At 37.8% G+C, this 20,102-nt stretch overlaps 1 protein-coding gene across 1 annotated transcript in view; it reads left to right on the forward strand.

Annotated features, from left to right (window-relative positions):
• The window catches only part of IntS3 (integrator complex subunit 3), a 123,120-nt gene that overhangs the window by 33,972 nt on the left and 69,046 nt on the right, over positions 1-20,102 (forward strand). The window contains exons 4-6 of the mRNA XM_089094056.1: positions 3,748-4,019; positions 7,009-7,154; positions 18,358-18,589. Coding sequence (XP_088950182.1) covers positions 3,748-4,019; positions 7,009-7,154; positions 18,358-18,589 — 650 coding nt within the window. The remainder of the gene's footprint in view (positions 1-3,747; positions 4,020-7,008; positions 7,155-18,357; positions 18,590-20,102) is intronic.

A 20,102-nucleotide genomic window follows, 5' to 3' on the forward strand; every position in this document is an offset into this window, starting at 1 on the left:
ACCGTACATGAATAATTAAAACAAAATTTGCATATTAATTTTACTTTTGTTTGGTTAAATGGCTTTCTCGAAACTTGTTGAATTTTGTTTACGAACGTTTTTATTAGTAATAAATATACGTAACTTACGAATTAACTTACGTAACGAGCTTCTATATTCATATATTTTTAATACATATATTAGGGGGCTCGTATCATTGTCACTGTCTTATACTTTAAGAGGTAGTCTGAATTTTGCTACGATTCTTTAAAAATGACTCTTTACTTACCATGGCCACTACTTAAAAAAGATCTATTTTACGACAAAGCTAAAAAATACCAGACTTGATAATCAGGGTCGTGAATAGAAGGTAAACCTAGTCATTTAGCTAATACTTTTTTGTCCTTGTTATGCTTTGATATTACTCCTAACTTTCGTTTGAAAAACTTGTTTTTTTATGCTTAATTTCTGATTTTTTTTTTTAATAATGATGGGAAATCTGACGCCCCCTTCATAGCAATGTCCCTTTCTCCATGAAAACTTCCTTCATGAAAAGATCCTCCCATATAACCCCCGACCCACCCCAACCCCCCACTACCAGAAAAAATTCCCCCTGAAAACTTCTGTATACTTCCTAATAACCAATACTATATTTTTATATTGGGTAAAGTTCATAACTTTCAGCCCTCCCCCTGGGGGCTTCGAGGGATTAAGTCATCATAAAAGACATAGTTATAATATTTTCGACCATGCTGAACAAAATGGCTATCTCAAAATTTTGATCGTGGGACTTTGGGGAAAAATGAGCGTTGGAGGGGGCCTAGTTGCCCCCCATTTTTTGGTCACTTTAAAAGAGAACTGCAACTTTTAATTTTCGATCCAATTAGCTTTCCCACGATATTCTAGGACCACTAGGTCGATACGATCACCCCGGGGGAAAAAACAACAAAAAAACAAATAAACACGCATCCGTGATCTTTCTTCTGGCAAAAAATGTAAAATTCCACATTTTTGCAGATAGGAGCTTGAAACCTCTACAGTAGGGTTCTCTGATACGCTGAATATGATGGTGTGATTTTCATTGAGGTTCTATAATTTTTAGGGGGTCTTTCTTTTTTTTCAGGCGCGTAAATTTTGATAGGTAAGATTAAACTTGATGAAACTTATATATTTGAAATCAGAAGTAAAATCTGATTCTTTTGATATATCTATTGGTATCAAAATTCCGTTTCTTAGAGTTTCGGTTACCATTGAGCCGGGTCGCAGGTCACAGTTCGTTACCACGAACTGTTTGATTAACAGATACTAATTAGGTTTTCTGAATTCAATCGACTACACGTTGTCGTATCTCGTTATTTTTCTTTGTGATGAATATAGGAAGTGCTGCTTTATGTCTATTTTGACATTTCCTGTTGTTTTCTCTTATGTTTTTTCTAGGTAAAGTCTAATACTGCCTATTATACACCCCTTCCCCCCTTCACTTGAAATATGATGATCCCATAGGTGAGACAGCATAAATTACACATTTACTAGCTCGAGGGAAAGGGAATGAAAGTTTTTAAAGGGAAAAGAATTGAATGCCTCGAAGAAAGAATTTTTGGGGCCGAATCTGCTAGAAATTGAGACAGAAAAGCATTCTATTTCACTTATGGGTTTCTTTTCCTCATCTTCCCTCGAAGTCTCATTATTAATTTTTCCTAAAAAGTGAATTTCTAAATCTTGATTTGCATGAGCACTGCACAGGTTTACAAGTTCCCAGAAACTGGTTTCCAGTTCCTGTTTGTGTTTTCAGTTCCACTAGGCCCAATGGACAAGGTAAGTTGACGTTAGTAAGAGTCCTCACATTTTGTCTAATTCATGACCGTTAAAATGCTGAATTTATTTAAAGTTATTTTCACTTTGCGAAGTGCTTCTTCTTCCACATTCGCCTTTACGAGAAGGAAAATGAAGTCCGTGTTCTTGTGTAAATTATGGATAAAAGCTATAATTTTAAAATTGCAAAGAATTACTGGGTTTTCTAAACACACTGTATTGGGATCCCGGCTTCCTTTGCTTCCCTTTGTCAGGCAGGTTGAATATTTTTCTATTTACTATTTAGCTAAATGTTTAAATCCCCAATGTTTTGCCTTTACTCTATTTGTTTCACTGTATCTTCACAGGGATATCTGCTCCACCAGCTTCTTAATGGAAGGATCATTGAAATTTGTTTATAGTAGTTAGCACACTGGTGTTGACTTAGTAAACAGCAAGTATCTTGCATTTATTATTTATTTGCCACTACGTACGGGGGGTTTGTCGTAGAAACTTAGGAGGGGGCTTGTTTGATTGAGCATCAAAAGTTCTAATGCTCTTTTTAGGGATGTAAGGTGATTGGAGGGCAATCAGTCCCCGCCCGTGCCCTTTTGCTCCCGGAAAACCCAGTAACCCCCCTTGGTATTGGACCAAATTTTAAGATAGCTATTTTTCTTATGATTGTCTGAATATTCAATTTTTATATATCTCCGGGGATGACATGGTGCACACAGCCCCAGGGTCAAAGGCCTTAAAATTATTAAAATCACCCATTGCTTATTGATAGGTTATAATAGAAAAAGACGGAGATGTTTGATCATGGTTCTCCGTTCGACTTGAAACTTCCCTGAGCCAATGAGACTGCGAGTTTTGTCGGGGGGGGGGGGGTTGAGGAACTGAATTTGTGTCGTATTCGAGATTACTGTTCTGAAGCCCTTGGATGAAGATAAGCCCGATGTAAAAGACAAAAAAAAGTGTGTTCTCGAAAACGGCAAGAAATTATGTATTTCAGTTTTGGAGCATAGACCTAACGAATTTTTGTTTCAAACGTCTTGAAACATATATCCGTAAGTTCCAGGGCCAAAACAACGTACAAAAATATTAGATTGTGGTATGGGTATCCTGAAAACGGGCAAACAAACCTAGTTTGCCGGTTGGCTCGAAACTTGTATCCATAAATTTTGGGACTAAGGGACCTCAGGGGACTGACAAAAACAGTTTGTTCCCCTAACAAATGCTCCCGAAAAAGGGGCATTTTTATTTCTCTGATAGCCAAAGATTGGATCTGAAAGGACTATTTTCCGATAAGCTTGAAGTTGAAGAAGGAGGCTTCAAATTTTTGGGGATGGGGAGAGGCTTGTGTTGGGTTAGAGAATTTAAGGTGAGGGGTCCCGAAAATAGGCCAAGCGATTTTTTGTATCTGATTTTTTTTTGAAACTTTGATGTGTTAATCAGTGGGATAGGGTTACTCAAATGCACAAAAAGACAAGGAAGAGGCAAGGGCCCCCAAGGTTGGACTCAAACAAGGACGAACAATTTTTGCCTTGAAACTGAAAAATTGGCTTGAAACTAAAATCCTTGAGTCGAAGGATCCAGTGTACAGACAAATGAAAAAAAAGTATTCGTTAGCCCGAAAAAGCGCTAAAAGCTTTCTTCGGATGGTTTGAAACTTGCATTCTTCAGCTCCCTGGTCAAGAGACCCCAATGGTAAACAAAAAAATTAGATGGGGACTCACGCCCCCCCCCCTGAAAATGGCTACCAAACTTTTTTTGCGCTCGGCTCGGAACCCTGATGCTCGGAGTTGAATAATTAAGCAAATTTAGGATTGTTTTTTAGAAATTAGTATTACAGTGCAGTGACGCGTACTAATGGGATGTTTATGGCTTTATGAAACAAGCATTTTAAATATGTTCTTAAAAAAAAAAAATAGTGTTATTATAGATAGCATTTTGATTACTATTTTTTTCGTTTTTCAGAGCTTGGTTGGACAGAAACCCTTTATTGGTCGCGTCCGTAGTATACACTTACCTACGACTTATGGAGGACCATATGTATCCTAACCTCCACAGCCTTCTTAGAAAAGAAGCTTCTTTCATCTCATCATTAATCAGAGAAAGATTTGGTGATTGTATTTCTATCGGAAGAGATTTGGTCCGGGCCCTTCAAAATGTGGCAAGATTACAAGAGTTTGAATCTATATGGAAGGATTTGCTGTGGAACCCCAAAGCCTTAGCTACAAACTTAACAGGTAAATGAAGTTCCTACTCTATATTGCGTCTCAAACATTTTTTTCCGCAGAAGTCAATTCACAGGAATGATTTTGTCTGCCTTGTTACACTAAATGTTCTTTCTATTTTTTTTTAAATATAAAAAAGATATACAATTTAAAAACAGAACACAAAAAAAACAATCGTTTGAATGAAATCACACGATTTGTCTTATTGCATGTCACCAAGTTTTTGTGATGCGTTCTAGAGAAAGATATGAAAGACATCTCTATTCTAACATAAGCTTAATGTAGTGTAGCCACGTTACATAATCATCTTCTAGAAGAACTTGGTGTTCAAGATTATGCGTATTAGATCGGATTTTAAAGCAATAACATATAGAACATAATGTTTGAATTGACTATATTTTAGTTTTGTCAGCGTAGAACGATATGCTGAATATGGGATTGATAATAATATTTATTTATCATTTTGGGGTGTGATGGGGGGGGGTCCTTTCTTTTGGTATCTTTTTTTCCAAAAACATTTTTAAAATTGAATGCTTTCTTACTAACTTTCCCCGTCCTCCCCTTCAGTTGTCGATGTTTTAGTCATAGTTGCTGTGTTAGATGCAGCCTTGTAAAGAACGAACTCCTGCCGATCTAACCGAAAACTTAAAAACGTGTTGAAAAATAACTTTTCAATATAAGAGTCTGAGCTGCGAGTAGTGGATACCAAATAAAAGCTCTAAACAGAAAACTGCTTCTTAGTTGAAACTCTTTTTTGACATTTTTATTCATCGTGGTTTCACAGCTCAGAAGTTTAGACTGTTTTTTTATTTTTAGAATTTACGTATGAGAAAATACAGAATAAAGAGGAAAAGAATTGGTAGTTTAGCAAAATTATCATAAAAAAAATCAATAAATTCGGATTGATAAAGGAGAGCGTCTACTCACTAGACTAGACTCAGAATTAACAAACGAATGCATGTGGCCTTTTTATGAAATTACGAACTACCGTATTACAAGAAGTGGATATTAAGAGTAGAAGCACTCATCTATATCCTTCCTTGGATCCACATAATCTCACTGCATTTAAATAGGGCATGATAAAACCTCACACTAGGTGTGTCACATACTGTTTTCTTCCGATATCTTTGCAATTCTTTTCGAACAGTGTTATCTTTTTTAAATAAAAGGAACCTGTTATACGTGTATTTTTTAACTTCGATGTACAAAAATATTTGGATGAATGACAGTGTTTGCTATGTATGCGGTTTTTTTTCTTTTTTTTATGTTTGCCTAGGGAGAAAAAGCATAGCGTTATGCAAGTAGTAATTGATTATTTCACTGATGAATCTCACACAAAATAAAACGAATTTCTTGGTGATAAATATTTTGAAATGGTAATAATTGTCTTTTCTTTGCGGAATTTTCTGTATAGAGTAAACTAATCCAATGCACTTTTTTTGGCTAAAGAAACGCCAGTTTCTTTAAGCATGTTCAGGTCTTCGGCCCTCACAAATATCGCCTCGCACACTTGCAACTCAATTATTTGCTCTGGGATGGGGTCAGTGATTTGAATCTCTAAGCCTAGCCAGAGTCCATTCACCTGCAAATTGGTACCTTAAGAGATTCGGGGAAGGTAAACAAGATGATTCGGGGAAGGGTGTGCGAAAACACATGGTAGTTTTTCTCCAATCCTCTATTGCAGTCTCTTGGCTGAAGGGCTAAGGCACAGAGATCAGCACCACCGGTAGTTACTGCAAAGTATAGTGTCGGATCCTTACATTTTTAAAACCTTGAATCATGATGTCAAATTTAGAGAGTATGACATTGTTCAGACCAAATTTCTGAAGCTTTATCTTCCAGTAAAAAAAAGAGTATACCTCCTTTTTAGGAATGCAGAGGAAACAAACAGCCGAAGCGCGTTATAGTTCAGATGGTCTTTCTTTCTTTGCTCATTACAGAATTACAACTCTTGTGACCCACTATTTCATAGAAAGTTGCTTCTTGCAATGTGGGCTGAATGAAAATGTTATGTCCTATTTCACCGTGATAAGCAATACTAAATACTAATAGTTTCAAATGTTAATTTCATACCAAATATAGTAAAAAAAACTTTATTTTTAAAACTTAACAGTAAAAAATAGTAAATAGTTGAAAATCAGTTTTTCTTTGTTAAAAGAAGGCATTTATGACCCTTTTCTTCTATGAAGCTTATGATATGCCACATCATTTGATGTGTTTTTGTAATTCTGAGCTTCCAAGTGTGAATGGTTTCTTTGGTTACAAAGAATTACCAATATAATCATTAGGACCCCCCCCCTTAAGAAAGTGCTCCCCGAGCTCCCTTCCACTCTATTTGGTCCAATATGAAAACAATATGATAGCACTGGACTTACCTTAGACCTTGTTCCTCCTTAGCCATTGGTGGCGCATAGGGCGTCGACGAAGCCCTTCCACTCGTCCCGAAGCATTGCTGCAGCGGTGACATAAAGCACTGGTCTGCAGGGGGTTTAAATTTGCAAAATCAAGGTACAAAACTTAATTCTCGATTTTGACCCCTTGTGTGTTTCCAACTAGTGAAAAATATTTCTGTTTCAATGCTTATTAGAAATATAGGTGTTTTCTTATGTTTAGCCTCAAACCAATCAAATGATATTTTCATGTGGTACTTATATAAGTTAGAGAGTTCCTTTTTTCAGAGATATTTTGTCTAAATTGTTTCTTTTGGGTAGCTTTGAAGTTGATGAGTATCATATATCTAGAATTGCTGAAAAAACATGAAACTTTTAAGCTCCTATATGTCTCTTATAAACTTAGAGCGATTAAAACTTTATTTTCGTACCAGCAGGAATGGAATAACCCCCTGGGAACAAGTTCCAAAAAGCTGTTTATAAGCACTGTAATCCTCATCAATGGTATTTTAATGTGGTATGTCATTGTCTTCACTCATCGTTCCTAAATGGAAATAAATATGATTATTATTTTCTCTCCAACAATTTATCATAAATTTAATTTTATTCAGGTGTATCTCAACTGTTATCTTCACGTACGTCGCGTCATTACTTAGTTTCTCGAGTTACTCCTGACATGGAGAAGAAAATACTGTTTCTGACATCTAGTGTGAGGTTCGGCAACCACAAACGATATCAAGATTGGTTCCAAAGGCAGGTAATAGAAGATACGTTCATGCCTATCTCCTTTTTTAATGATAGGCAGCGCGAAATTTTCGCGCTGTCTAAGTAAAGAACGATGTTGGCACAATGCATTATTTTTTTTTCCATACCAGGCCACTTCGTATCGAAGGAGTTTTCGTAGAAACTTCGAAAAGGGCTCATTCATTAGGAAATTGGAGTGGCTAGTGCCCTTTTTAATAGTCGAAAGTGATTCTACGCCCCCCCCCCCCCCAAGCCCATCATTCCCCCAAACACATCCAATCAAAATTTTGAGATAGCCATCTTGTTCAGCGTAGTTGATTTCTATATAAAAAATATTTTTTTGATGAGGACACTCCCCCACAACCCTCAGGGCAAGGGTTTTAAGTTATGCCCCGTGGGAATATAAGAACGATGTTAGCACAATGTATTATTTATTATTTTTTTCCTTTAGAGCTGGGCACTTCGTATCGAAGAAGGTGTCGTAGAAACTTCGAAAAAGGCTCATCAAATTGGAAATAAGAGTGGCTTATGCCCTTTTTAATAATCAAAAGTGATTGGGAGGTAACTAACACCCCTTCCACGCCCACCATTTCCCGAAACACATCCAATGACAATTTTAAGATAGCCATTATGTTCAGCGTAGTTGATTTCCAGATAGAAATTATGTTTTTGAGGAGGACACTCCCCCACAGCCTTCAGGGCAAGGGTTGTAAGTTATGCCCTGGGGGCATATAAGGTTTTTATAGAAGGAGTGGTCAATTTAAAAAAAGGGTCATTCAATTGAAAATTCAAAGAGCTAGTGACCTTTGTAATAGTCGACAATGATTGTAGGGTAACTAACCCCCCTCTCACGTCCACCTTTTCCCCAAACACATTCAATAAAATTTTGATGTAACCATTTTGTTCAACGTAGTTCCAAGTTCTTTACATAAGGTCTTGACGATTATAGCCCCCCCCCCCACAGCCCTCAGGGCAAGGGTTGCAAGTTATTCCCTGGGGGCATTTAAGTTTTCTATAGAAAGTCTTGTCGTAGGAACTTCAAAAAGGGCTCATTCGATTGGAAATTGAAATGGCTAGGGCCCTTTTTATTAGTCGAAAGTGATTGAAAGGCAACTTACACCCCTTCCACGCCCACCATTTCCACAAACATATCCAATCAAAATTTTGAGATGACCATTTTGTTCCACGCAGTTTAAAGTTCAGGGAATTGTATCTTTGACCAGGACACTCCCCCCACAGTCCTCAGGGCAAGGGTTATAAGTTATGCCCTGGGGACTTTTAAGACTTTTATTGAACTCTTTGTCGTAGAAAATTAAAAAGGGGCTCATTCGATTGAAAATTCAAAGGGCTAGTGCCCTCTTTAGTTGTCGAAAGTGATTTAAGGGCAACTAACCCCCCCTCTCACGCCCACCTTTTCCCCTAACACATCCAATCAAAATTTTTAGATAGCCATTTTATTCAACGTAGTTGAAAGTTTTGGTAATTAGGTCTTTAAGGACGACAACCCCTCCCCCTTACAGCCCTCAGGGCAAGGATTGTAAGTTATGCTCTGGGGGCATATAAGGGTTTTATTGAAACCGTTGTCGTAGAAACTTCAAAAGGGCTCATTCAATCGGAAATTGAAAGGGCTAGTGCCTTTTTTAATAGTTTAAAGTGATTGGAGAGCGACTAACGCCCCTCTCACGCCCACCATCTCCCGAAACACATCCAATCAAAATTTTGAGATATCCATTTTGTTCAAAGTAGTTGAAAGTTCATGAAATTAGGTCTTTTAGGATGTGAACCCCCTCAGAGCCCTTAGTGCAAGGACTGTAAATTATGCCCTGGGGGGATATAAGGTTTATATAGAAAGTTTTTGCAGAAGTTTCAAAAAGGGTTCTTTTGATTGGAAATTGAAATCGCCCTTTTTAACAGTCGAAAGTGAGTTGAGAGTAATAAACCCCCCTCTCGCGCCAACCATTTCCCCAAACACATTCAATCAAAGTTTAGAGATAGCCATTTTGTTCAACGTAGTTGAAATTTCTGGAAATTATGTATTTGAGGATGACAAACCCCCCAGAGCCCTCAGGGCAAGGGTTGTAAGTTATGACCTGGGGGATTTTTATAGATAGAGTTGTCGTAAAACTTCAAAAGGGACTCATTCAATTGGAAACTGAGAGGGTTAGTGCCCTTCGTAATAGTCGAAAGTGATTGGAGGGTAACTAACCCCCCTCTCATGCCCACCATTCCTCCAAACACATCCAATCAAAATTTTCAGATAGCCATTTTGTTCAACGTAGTAGAAAGTTCTGGAAATTAGGTCTTTGAGAATGACAACCTCCTCCCCCAGCCCTCAGGACAAGGGTTGTAAGTTATGCCCTGGGTGCATATAAGGTTCTTATTGAAAGTGTCGTTGTAGAAACTTCAAAAGGGCTCATTTGATTGGAGAATGAAAGGGCTAGTGCCATTTTTAATAGTTGAAAGTGATTGGAGAGCGACTAACCATTCACGGCCACCATTTCCCCAAACACATCCAATTAAAAGTTTGAGATAGCTATTTTGTTTAGCGTAGTTGAAAGTTCTGGAAATTAGGTTTTAGAGGATGACAACCACCCTAACAGCCCTTAAAGAAAGGTTTGTGATTTATGCACTGGGGGCATATAAGGTGTTTATAGAAAGCGTTGTCGTTTCAAAAAGGGCTCGTTCGAGTGGAAATCGAAAGGCCTAGTGCCCTTTTTAATAGTTCAATGTGATTGGAAGGCTTGACATTTTTATAGTAAAGATCGATGTGGGTATAATGTATTTTTCGTTGTTGTTGTTGTTGCTGTTTAGAGCAGGGCAAATTGTATCGAGGGAGTTGTTGTAGTAACTTTGAAAACGGTTTAATCGATTGAAAATTGAAAGGGTTGATACCCTTTTTAATATTCGAAAGGAATTGGAGGGCAACTAATCCCCTCCCATTTGCCCATTATGTTTTAAAACTAAATGTTCCCTTAAGAATAAATCAAAATGCACTGTGTTAATGCTAATTCCCAATAAGGCAACTCAGCAGTATTCCAAGACCGTCTGGAGGCTCCATGTTCGAGTATTCTTGGCTACTTCTGTTCTTAAAATTTAACCAAATCAAAATAGCGTCAGCGTAAACAAACTTTAATAAAAGATTAACAGATTTTTTTGCGATGGGTATTAAGCATTCTATTACAGATCTACAATAAGAGTTATGAAGCTAAATTGAACAGCTTTGTTCGTGTCCAGATTTTTAAGAGGGTGTACGTTGTTTAAAATTGCTGAAAAATTTTATGCAGAATACATATAGAAGGCCAAACCTTAAAGTCTTGAAAAAAAATAAAAGGTTTAAAGTATTATTTTCTTTTTCCCTAAAAAGACTATATCAATATAAAACGAACAGAAATTAATTAAAAAAAGTTTTTCCACAAAATAAGTTTTTTAAAGAAAAGTAAAGAACTCCACTAAACAAAAAATGAGCAAAAATAAAACCAAATAATCTAATAAGCGTGAAACTACCACAAATCAGCATCAATAAATAAATGAAAGCCAAAACGAACAGAAATTACAAGAAATAACCCAGTCAAACTCAAAACGAGCCGAAATTAACATAAGTTCGGCTCAAAACCCCTATGTCTTCCCAAGGCCAGAACAAAATTTGCACTTTATAGTCTAGGACCCAGTCTCTGAAAACTGACACAGGTGTGGTCAGCGAGATGACCGCGAATCGGAGGTTGGACCCAACGTAACTGACCATGCTGATTCCGGAAACGACCGCTGTATTGTTGAGAAATGCTAGCGTGTCGTTGTAAGACCAAAGTTTTAGGTTTCTTCAGCTTTTAGCAACGAATAAAATGTGTAAGTGTCAAAGTAAAGCCAGAAATGCATCGATTCTAGAAACCTGATACAGGAAACGTTGCGAATTCACCTCGCAGCAGAGAAGAGGAGAAACTGAACAGCTAAGAAACTTTTAACTCAAAATGAAACAACTAAAAGAACAAATGACTATTACATATAAGAACGAATCGTCCAAATTTCAAAACTCGTCTTCCGAGGACTCATCGGCCGATTCGTTACATTTTCCTGCACACTGACACAACAAATCACAGCCTCTGTTCTTATCAACACACAGGCAGGCTCTAGAGCAAGCTCGGCAAAGGCAGTATTCGGGACTGGTACCTTGTGGGAAGGGATCTCCCCCCATTGGAACTGGACAGATTTTGCCTTTCGAAAAAGTCCAGCCGAATCAAGTAGGGTCAACTGGCGAAGGCCTTGGCAAGTTTGCTTCCAAAAGGAATTTGACCTGTAGCAAAGAACGCATAGCGTGAAAAGAAAAAGCGTCATCTGTCGGAGGCAAGTATTTCAGTTCCCGTTTTCTCGGGTACAGGTGAATGCGCAAATCAATCAAAGACCGGAAGTCACCAAGGTCTTTGCCGTACATTGCTACGACTACCTTTCGGCAGGCAGATGTAAATTCTTCCAAAACAGCTTGGGCATCGTCACACCTTAGCCTCAAAATCACGTTCCGGATATCCTCATAGAGGTTCCATCTTTCAACTGCTTTCATAGCTAACTTTTTGCCCTTGCCATAAAAATAGCTGACGGTATCACACCCAGTCACACAGTGGACCACTGGCAGGTAACTGAGCAAACTGTTAGGCAGGACTTCACAAAGCAGGTGAATTGGCACAGAATACTTCTAAAAATTCACATATATGGCACGACTAACCAGCTCCTTCTTTTCAAATAGCTGACAGCAGTGATACAGAAGTCCAACAACTATGTCAGTGTCATTTGCTAGTACAGCAATCTCCTTGAAGTTTCTCCCTAGAGCATCAAGGACATGTAAAATTATTTTTGTGTCCGCTTCTTCATGGTTTGAGCTGAGACGCTCTTCGTAATCTTCTGCACTCACATTTGCTGAAAATTTCGCAACTTTCATCCGATCTGAAAAGCCTCCCGAGAGATACAGTGTCACACCTTGCTTGACGAGATCCACAGACCCTTCACAAATCTCAAAGAGAACCTCAAGGAGCTGACTTTTTGTCTTCGAACTCGCCAAGATGGAGGTCCAGTTGGACAGCTTTGAATTCCTTCCCAGCAATATTTGTGCTCTAGCGTTTGCACCTCTGTGCTCGTGGCAACCGCTGCTGTCTTTCAAGCTGACATGATTTCCAGCGGCATCTCGATACCCGAATAAACCGTCATATCTGTCAGCTACAACGTGAATTTCTCGCACATCCGAAGAAGCATACATCCACTGTTTCAACATTCTTTGGGAGTACGTTTCCACTGTTTCGAAATCACTAGGGGGATGGCTTCTTAAATAGGCCATGGAATCAATAACCAGTACATCTGCACTAGAGCAAGAATACTCAGGCCAACTCTAAGCCAGCCTTGCACCTGATATAATCCAGTAATGGTGACTTAGCTCCACTGCGAAGAAATATGTCGCCCAAGTCACCACTTCTTTCAAACAGAGCTGGGGAATACGGTAGAAGTTAATAAGACAATAAGTCCTTCAAACGCTCCAACCCACCATCCATCGCTGAATCCACACTTAGCAGCAACCGTTTTACGGTCTGAAGCTCGGCAACGATCACAGACCCAAGTATGCCAAGTATGCCAAGATATTGAACAGCAGTGGAGGAACAAGATCATTTGCTGCATCGTACGAAAGATTAACCGTACTTCCTGAAGACTGATACGTTTGGACACTCTCTACCATTTGAGACTTGAGTTTCAACATCAAGTAGTGAAAATGTCTCCATCTTCCACCTCAAACGTATCAGATTTGCCACTTGCTCCAGTCAAGCTAGGGCCAGATTCAACTGGCACTGATTGCTCGTCCACAGATGCCTCAGTATCGGTCTCACAATTTTCCAGATAGCTCTGTGAGGCAACGTCCGAACTGGTTTTGGAACTTTCATTTCCGTCACTATCTTCTTCAGACGACTGCACTACTACAATTGTCTCTTCCAACGACGTTATCAGTTCTCTCACTTGGGCAATAACTGCACCTGGTGAAGTAACTCCCTTCAGATAATAAAAGGATTTGCCACTAGATACGTACTTTCCAAGTGTCTTGCCAAAGCGATGCCCAAGATTTCTCTTCATTCTCTTCATGCTAGATCTGACCAAAGCAAAGCCACTGCTTTCTAGGACCTCCTTTAGTTTAACTTTAAGCTCAGAAATGCAATACACTCTGCCCTCTTGCATTCTAGATCCAACGTCTTGCAAAAACTGATCGTATACAAGTTTAAGAGGATCATAATCTCCAAATTCATCCTTAAGCTTTGACGCCATGAACTTTTTGTAGCACTTCATGTGGTAAGAAGTACTGTGGGCAAGTAAGTCGTTACCTGCACATCTCTCTAAAACTTCTGGATTAGAAGAGATGAGTGTCTTAGCTTTTTCCTGCACTTTATGGCAGACGTCGGAAGACTCGAACTTGCTCATTTTGTTCTGTTTATTCTTCAAGTCTTTTTCTTGCCACAGAACAAACAACAGGAACCATATGAAAATGAGCTCTCTGTGGAAAACAATCTTGTTCTTTTCCTCGAACTCCCTGGTCTAACGTTTTCTTTGTCTTCATGGTCCTTAGAGCTGAAGCTGTGGAAAAAATGCCACTGACAGCAGCTAGTACATATACTGCTTGGTTTGACAGCTCTGAAGCGTTTGCAAAACCCGGTCAGAACTTTTCATACTTGACAGCTTCTCGTCCGTTTCTGTCTGGCAGATGACACATTCACTGAACTTCAGTCTTTTAATTTTCTTTGGACTTGAGCCATACTGCAGCTTCTTTGAAATAATCTGTTCCATGTCTGAAAAGAGCACACAGATCAGTGTAAAATAGACGGCAGGCACCTTTTCAAAACCCTAACACCATTTCTATGATTATATATTTCACCATCATGACAAAAAAAAGGCAAAACAGACAAAAAAAAAAAAAAAAAAAGAAGTGAAAAGTTGAAGCCAATTATCAATTTTTGAGATAGCCAGAAATATCTGGAACTCCCTAATTAAAGTACAAAAAATGAAGTTCAAAATGCCGGTAATTAATCAACCGCCAGAAATAGCTAACACTAGTGTACGCCTAGTTAGGATATCACGTGGTTTTTCTCAAGTATTTCTTTCTCCTTTCGGCCAAAACTGTTTTTGATTTTAAGAATTAAAAGAGAATGGTCTGACGGATGCGACAGTCTCATGTTTGTTGGAACTTTTTGGTCTGTTGGACAGATGAAGTATCCCAAATTTGGGTAATTTTTTTCTATGAAGTTGCTCACAAGAATAGGCCTCTTCCAGTAGCGGTGAGTTTTCAGGACCACCATGTTTACCTCCGATTCCTGTGTCTGGATCCAGTTTCCTGTTTACAAAAGTTTCCAGGAAAGTATTTCATGGCAGAATACAAGCATGGAATCCAGTTTACGATAGTCGCTTGTTAGCTTAACACTTACCAACCATCCAAGAAAAAGATTGGAGCTGCAGAATGCACATCAAAACAACTAAAAGATAATTAATTTCTGCGAATGCTCAGACCTCAGTGTCCTTTTCCCAAAATCCAGCTCTTACCAACATGGTATGAACACAGAGCCAGACATTTGAAACTGTGTTGGGCACGGAAACAAACATGCTCCAAAAAATGCATTCAGTAAAGAACACAACCATGAGATCATTTGAAAACTGACTCGGAACCACAGTTTATAGAATTATCCAGTAAGTTTACCGCAGATCATTTCTGGTCTTCATTCTCGGTGCGAACAAAAAGCTCCTCCCACTTATTCATGATGAAATTTGTGAAAATAAGGATTTTTTTTCTTCTAATAACTGGTGGAATAGGTGTGATGGTTTCAGGGGTGGATCCAGGATTTTTTTTTGGGGGGGGGCCAAAATAGGTTGATCCGATAGACTTACGTTAGGTTTCACTTTCATAACACAGATATTTAAAAGTCATCAAAGGTCTGGACCCTCTAGAGGGAGGAGTGGAGGTAGGTACTTCAGAATACCTTCCCAGAACACATTTAAGCCTGTAGACCCATCCCTGAAAGTTTCATTTTCCTAACCTAACCCCTACCCAAGATAGCCAAAAGTAGCTAAAGAAGAATTTTACCAAAAAGAAAGATTGATCTACAGGCTAGGGTATGTCCTGGAATGGTATTTTGAAGTACCTACCTCCACTCCTTCTCCCACTAAGGGGTATTGAAATTTGCCTACATGACAGGTAGAACCTATTGAAATTTGACAAAACAACTCTTTGCCTTAATTTTCAGTTATTGGTTTCTTTTTCTCTGGCTTTAGTTCTGAAAATATAATTCCTGTTATTTGAGTAGAATTTTAAGCCATATTAATGTTGTTTTTTTAATATATGAAATGTATTTGCATATCTTTAAAATCTTAATGCTTGGGATTGAGCAAAGTTGTGAAGCTGAAAATTTTGTTGTTTTAATTCATTCAAGCAGAAGATCTATTTTGCAAGGTTTCACTCAAAATCAAAGGCCAGGACCCTCTAGAGGGAGTAAGGTACTTCAGAATACCTTCCCAGGACATACTTTAGCCTGTAGACCCATCCCTGAAAGTTTCATTTTCCTAACCTATCCCTTTTCCAAGATAGCCAAAAGTAGCTTAAGTAGAATTTTATCAAATGTTGGAGCTATGCCCCTGATGGAAACAAGGTTAAAAAAAAAAAAATATCAATTATTCCCCCTTTGTTAGCGTACTGTTTCTAAATGTAAGAAATAGTGCTATTACAACTAAATCCTGAAGCATGTCAATACAACTGAAACTTTTAAATTCCTAAATTTATACTTTCTCAGCATGATAGTTGTCACCCAGACAATACCCCTCTTATTCTGATTGGGTAAATTTTTGGCAGTTCATATTATTGACTTACATATAAAGTAAACATAGTACATGATGCCTTTTTTATGCTCTTTCCAAATATAACAATCATTTTTTTTCAGAAATAAATTTTACCCCCACCCCTATTAATACTATTTCAGGGTATATATTTGCACATTAGGGCAGTGGGGGTAAAGTTTATTTCTGATACAAATGAGATGTAAGTTTAAAACTTACCCCCCTCCCTCTAATGTGCAAATATATATCCATTGAATTGGTATATATAGCCTAGGGGGGGGGGGAGAGAATTCATTTTGACAAAAATGATTATTATATTGGTTAACAGCATAAAAAGGGCATCAAGTAGTATGTTTACTTTATTTGTAAGTCACTAATTTTATAATCGGTGAGATAGGGAATGATCATACAGCTAATTCTATAAACTGTGCTCGGAACTGAACAGGAAGCTGATGCAAAAGGTTGTCAACCCCTGAAATACTAGGCTACTATGCTATAGCTATAGCCTACTACTATGCTATAGCCTACTAATACTAGGCTACGCTTGCTAGATACACTACACTTGATAAATCACTGATGAAGCCTGAAACACGCTGACAAATACTGATATATGCTGGATGTATGAGATAATGAAATTAGCTTGTTGGCTTTTGTGGGATCATTCTATCCAGATACTTTCCCTCGACAATAGCGTTGCCTACTTAGGGCATGTATCTTGTACTCTCAAGATGGCGTTGCTAGCCGAGAAAAAAAGTGAAAAGGCAACTTTGAACTGCTATAGCTGCTGATGCTAGCATCTGACACCGGTATAGCGGGCCTTCCCGGGATCAGCAGGTCATGCTCTGTCCTTTGGTACAGAAAAATCTCGGTCATTTCACTGACCACTCACAAACTGAAATAGAGCACTATCCTTCGGGTGGGTCCCAAATTATTACTGAAAAAAATACAAATGAATGTGCATTGTCAGTTTGATATACATATACTGATATTTAGTAATCAAAATGTTAATATTATTTGATTTATTAAAGTTATAATAGTAAAAACGTTTATATTTTCTTCAGGAAAGTGCAAATTTTGTTCTGGCCTTGGGATGGCATTAAGCTTCTTTATACGCAAAGCTTCTTTGTGTAATTTTTCTAGATTTTGTTTTATGAAACAAAGACACAAAGGGGAAGTATCTATCAAACTCTAGGGGTCAGTTCTTCCCCTCCAATTGGTATCCCTGGCAAGTGTAGAGGCTGGAAGATCTTATTCTAATTGTAAGTTGCTTGTATTAAATGCCATGTAGTTTTGCAAACGACAAAATCAAACCAAACCCAAAATACAGATTTCGACGCTTGTAGAAAAACACATATAAAAATAAAGAGTCCCGGGTAATTTTATGGATTAGCTTATCTTGTACACAAAAATCCTAATTTCTGTAATAATCGCTTACTCTTTTTTTTGCAGGGTTTGTCAATAAAAAAAAAAAAAATATTATTAGTCGTTAATCAAGCGCCGTTATAAGTTTGAACCATTATTGAACTGCTCGTTTTAAGTTTGAATACCAGATGACCGAACTTCGCTCAGTAAAGCGAATTTTAAAAATAAAAATGGTGTCTAGCGAGTTTCTCCCAACCATTGAACCCCCCCCCCCCCCCGGGGAAATTAAACCCATGAAAACTCAATCTCTCCATGTTCTGATTTACGCAAGGGAAAATCTTTTTGTGTAATTTTTATAGATTTAGTTGTATTGACATTCGTTTATTTTTTGGCCAGTCGGCTCGTGAATTGGTGTCCCCGAACTATGCAAAGTAAATATAAATTTACTTTACTTAAAATCCTGTCCGAAGTAATAATACTTATAATTGAATATCTTGCTAAAAAACCTTTCGAATTTCAATTAACCTGTTCTGCCAACTTAAATTTATGCAATGCAAAATTAACTCAGATCGGAACCTCTGATAATAGTATTTAAGTCTCCAATTTAGGAAAATTATAGAAAAATATATTAAGGGCGCTGGGGTGGGGAAAACAAATTTTCCCAAAGTCGTTACATATTCTGATCGTACTTTTTTCGCCGGCCAGAAAATTTTAGTGTGTCAATTTTCAGAAAAAATATCGAGTCGTTTTTGAGAAAAATTATGCAGAGGGCGGGAGGCAAATGTGGGCATACAGTGATATTTTATTTTCCTGTGAACTGAAACAAATTACGAAACTAGCTGTGAACATCCCTAACTTCTTTAGAAATAAACTGCGATTCCCATTGGCCGCAAGAGGTTTGAGGATAACTAGTTCATAATTTTGATGTTTTAGTATGTCGGATATTTAGCTTTAATGGCTTGACTTGACTTTAACCTCCAGCCGGATTTTTTTTCATTTATTTTTTATTTCAGTATTTATCGACACCAGAATCACAAACATTGCGGTGCGACTTGATACGCTATATAGTTGGAGTTATACATCCACCCAACGAAGTACTTTCATCGGATATAATGCCACGTTGGGCGGTTATTGGCTGGCTTCTCACCACGTGTACAGTTAGTGTTGTTACAGCTAACTGTAAACTCGCCCTTTTTTATGATTGGTTCTTTTACGATGTAGAAAAAGATAATATAATGAATATTGGTAAGACAATCTATACATTTTCTCTGAATTTCCAACGTTTTGTTAATTACTTTTAGATTCGGTCTGTTACTTACAGAAAAAAACTTCCCACACAGTTCATTGAAAATTAGACGATACATTATGCTAAGAAGATATTGTGGTTCTAACAGAGACTTATATTTAAGTTGATTTGTTCTTCGTTTCTATCTTGCCGGTGCTGTACTCTAATATGGCACATCTAAAAAAAAAAAATGATTTTGAGACTTTGGGATAATACATCGAAGTGTTGCCGTAAATTGTTTTTCAATTCGCTTTCCTGTAATTTTCTTTCAACAACTAACGACATTGCTTTGTTGGCCTTAGGTGGTTTTGTGCTGCAAAGAACCGTTTGTATTTTTTTTTCTACCACGCACGTATAAAATATATCTAGAAAATATTGCTGGAAATCAAATGTTTTGTTATGATGGTTGTGCTGTTCCAGCTCCCCCCAAGAGTGGTACCCTGGTACCACCCCTGACGCTAGTGTTGATAAAAAAAAAACAGCATCGCCGTTTCTTGAATATTTTTTTGTCAGTGTCATGATAAGGCAAATTATTGTAGTTGGCACAATTTCTGTAGTAATAAGTGTCTTATCTCAGATTCTGAAACAACGCGCAATTACGAGGCTTGAAAAAATACCAAATGCTAGATGGTGTTAGTGGTTTAGGTCCTAGCGCCAGTTTCCACTCTTATAAGTTGCTCATACTCTTTGGTGCCATCCTCGGCTACTCCTTTGGCCTCTTTGGCCACTATCACTAGCATCAACGTCTTCTTGTTACTTTATGTTGAGATTCTTTTGAGATAAAAGAACTGCTCGTCCCATTGAATCTGTTTGAAAATTATATTTGTTGTTTTTCTTCTCTTGATTAAAGCTTTTACGTGGTTGAACTAACATTTTCAACTGGACAAGGTAAATGTTAGGTTTAATTACATGACTGTATGCTATTCATTACAATTCAAAGCTTAACTTCGTGTAATTTCTCTTAGTCTTTCCTTTCAAGGCTAAAAGAATCATTGGTACTTCTTGAGTCAAACCAGCCACTTTTTGTTATTTGTTATTATTCTTAGTATCGTTTGATGATGATTTAATCTCTTGAGCAAAAGTTTTGAAGAAATCCTATTAGGTTTCTAGTTTTATTTTATCCTGCAGTTAATTGACTATCTCGCTCAAAGGTAATGAAAAAAACAGAATTGATTTTGTTTTGGAACAAATTCATCCCTAACTTGATTTGGGGGTGAATTAGGGGAAATTAAACAAGGCGCACAAAGTAAGTTAAATCGTGAACAGGGGAAGAATTGGTTAAGAAACACTCCCTTTTATGGTGATTGTTCGCACGAAATAAACTTGAAACCATGCATGAAAAGTAGGTTGCATTTACATCAGGAGGTTGCCCCAAAAATAGAATTTATCAGAGGCAACGCTGTAGTAAAGGCCATACGGCTCCAATGTTTTATTATTTATTTTTTTGTTTTTCCCTGAGGCACTTCATATGGA

This window comes from Artemia sp. Qi Xiang Cuo, chromosome 9, assembly GCF_049724085.1.
Source record: "Artemia sp. Qi Xiang Cuo chromosome 9, ASM4972408v1, whole genome shotgun sequence".
Lineage (NCBI taxonomy): Eukaryota > Metazoa > Arthropoda > Branchiopoda > Anostraca > Artemiidae > Artemia > Artemia sp. Qi Xiang Cuo.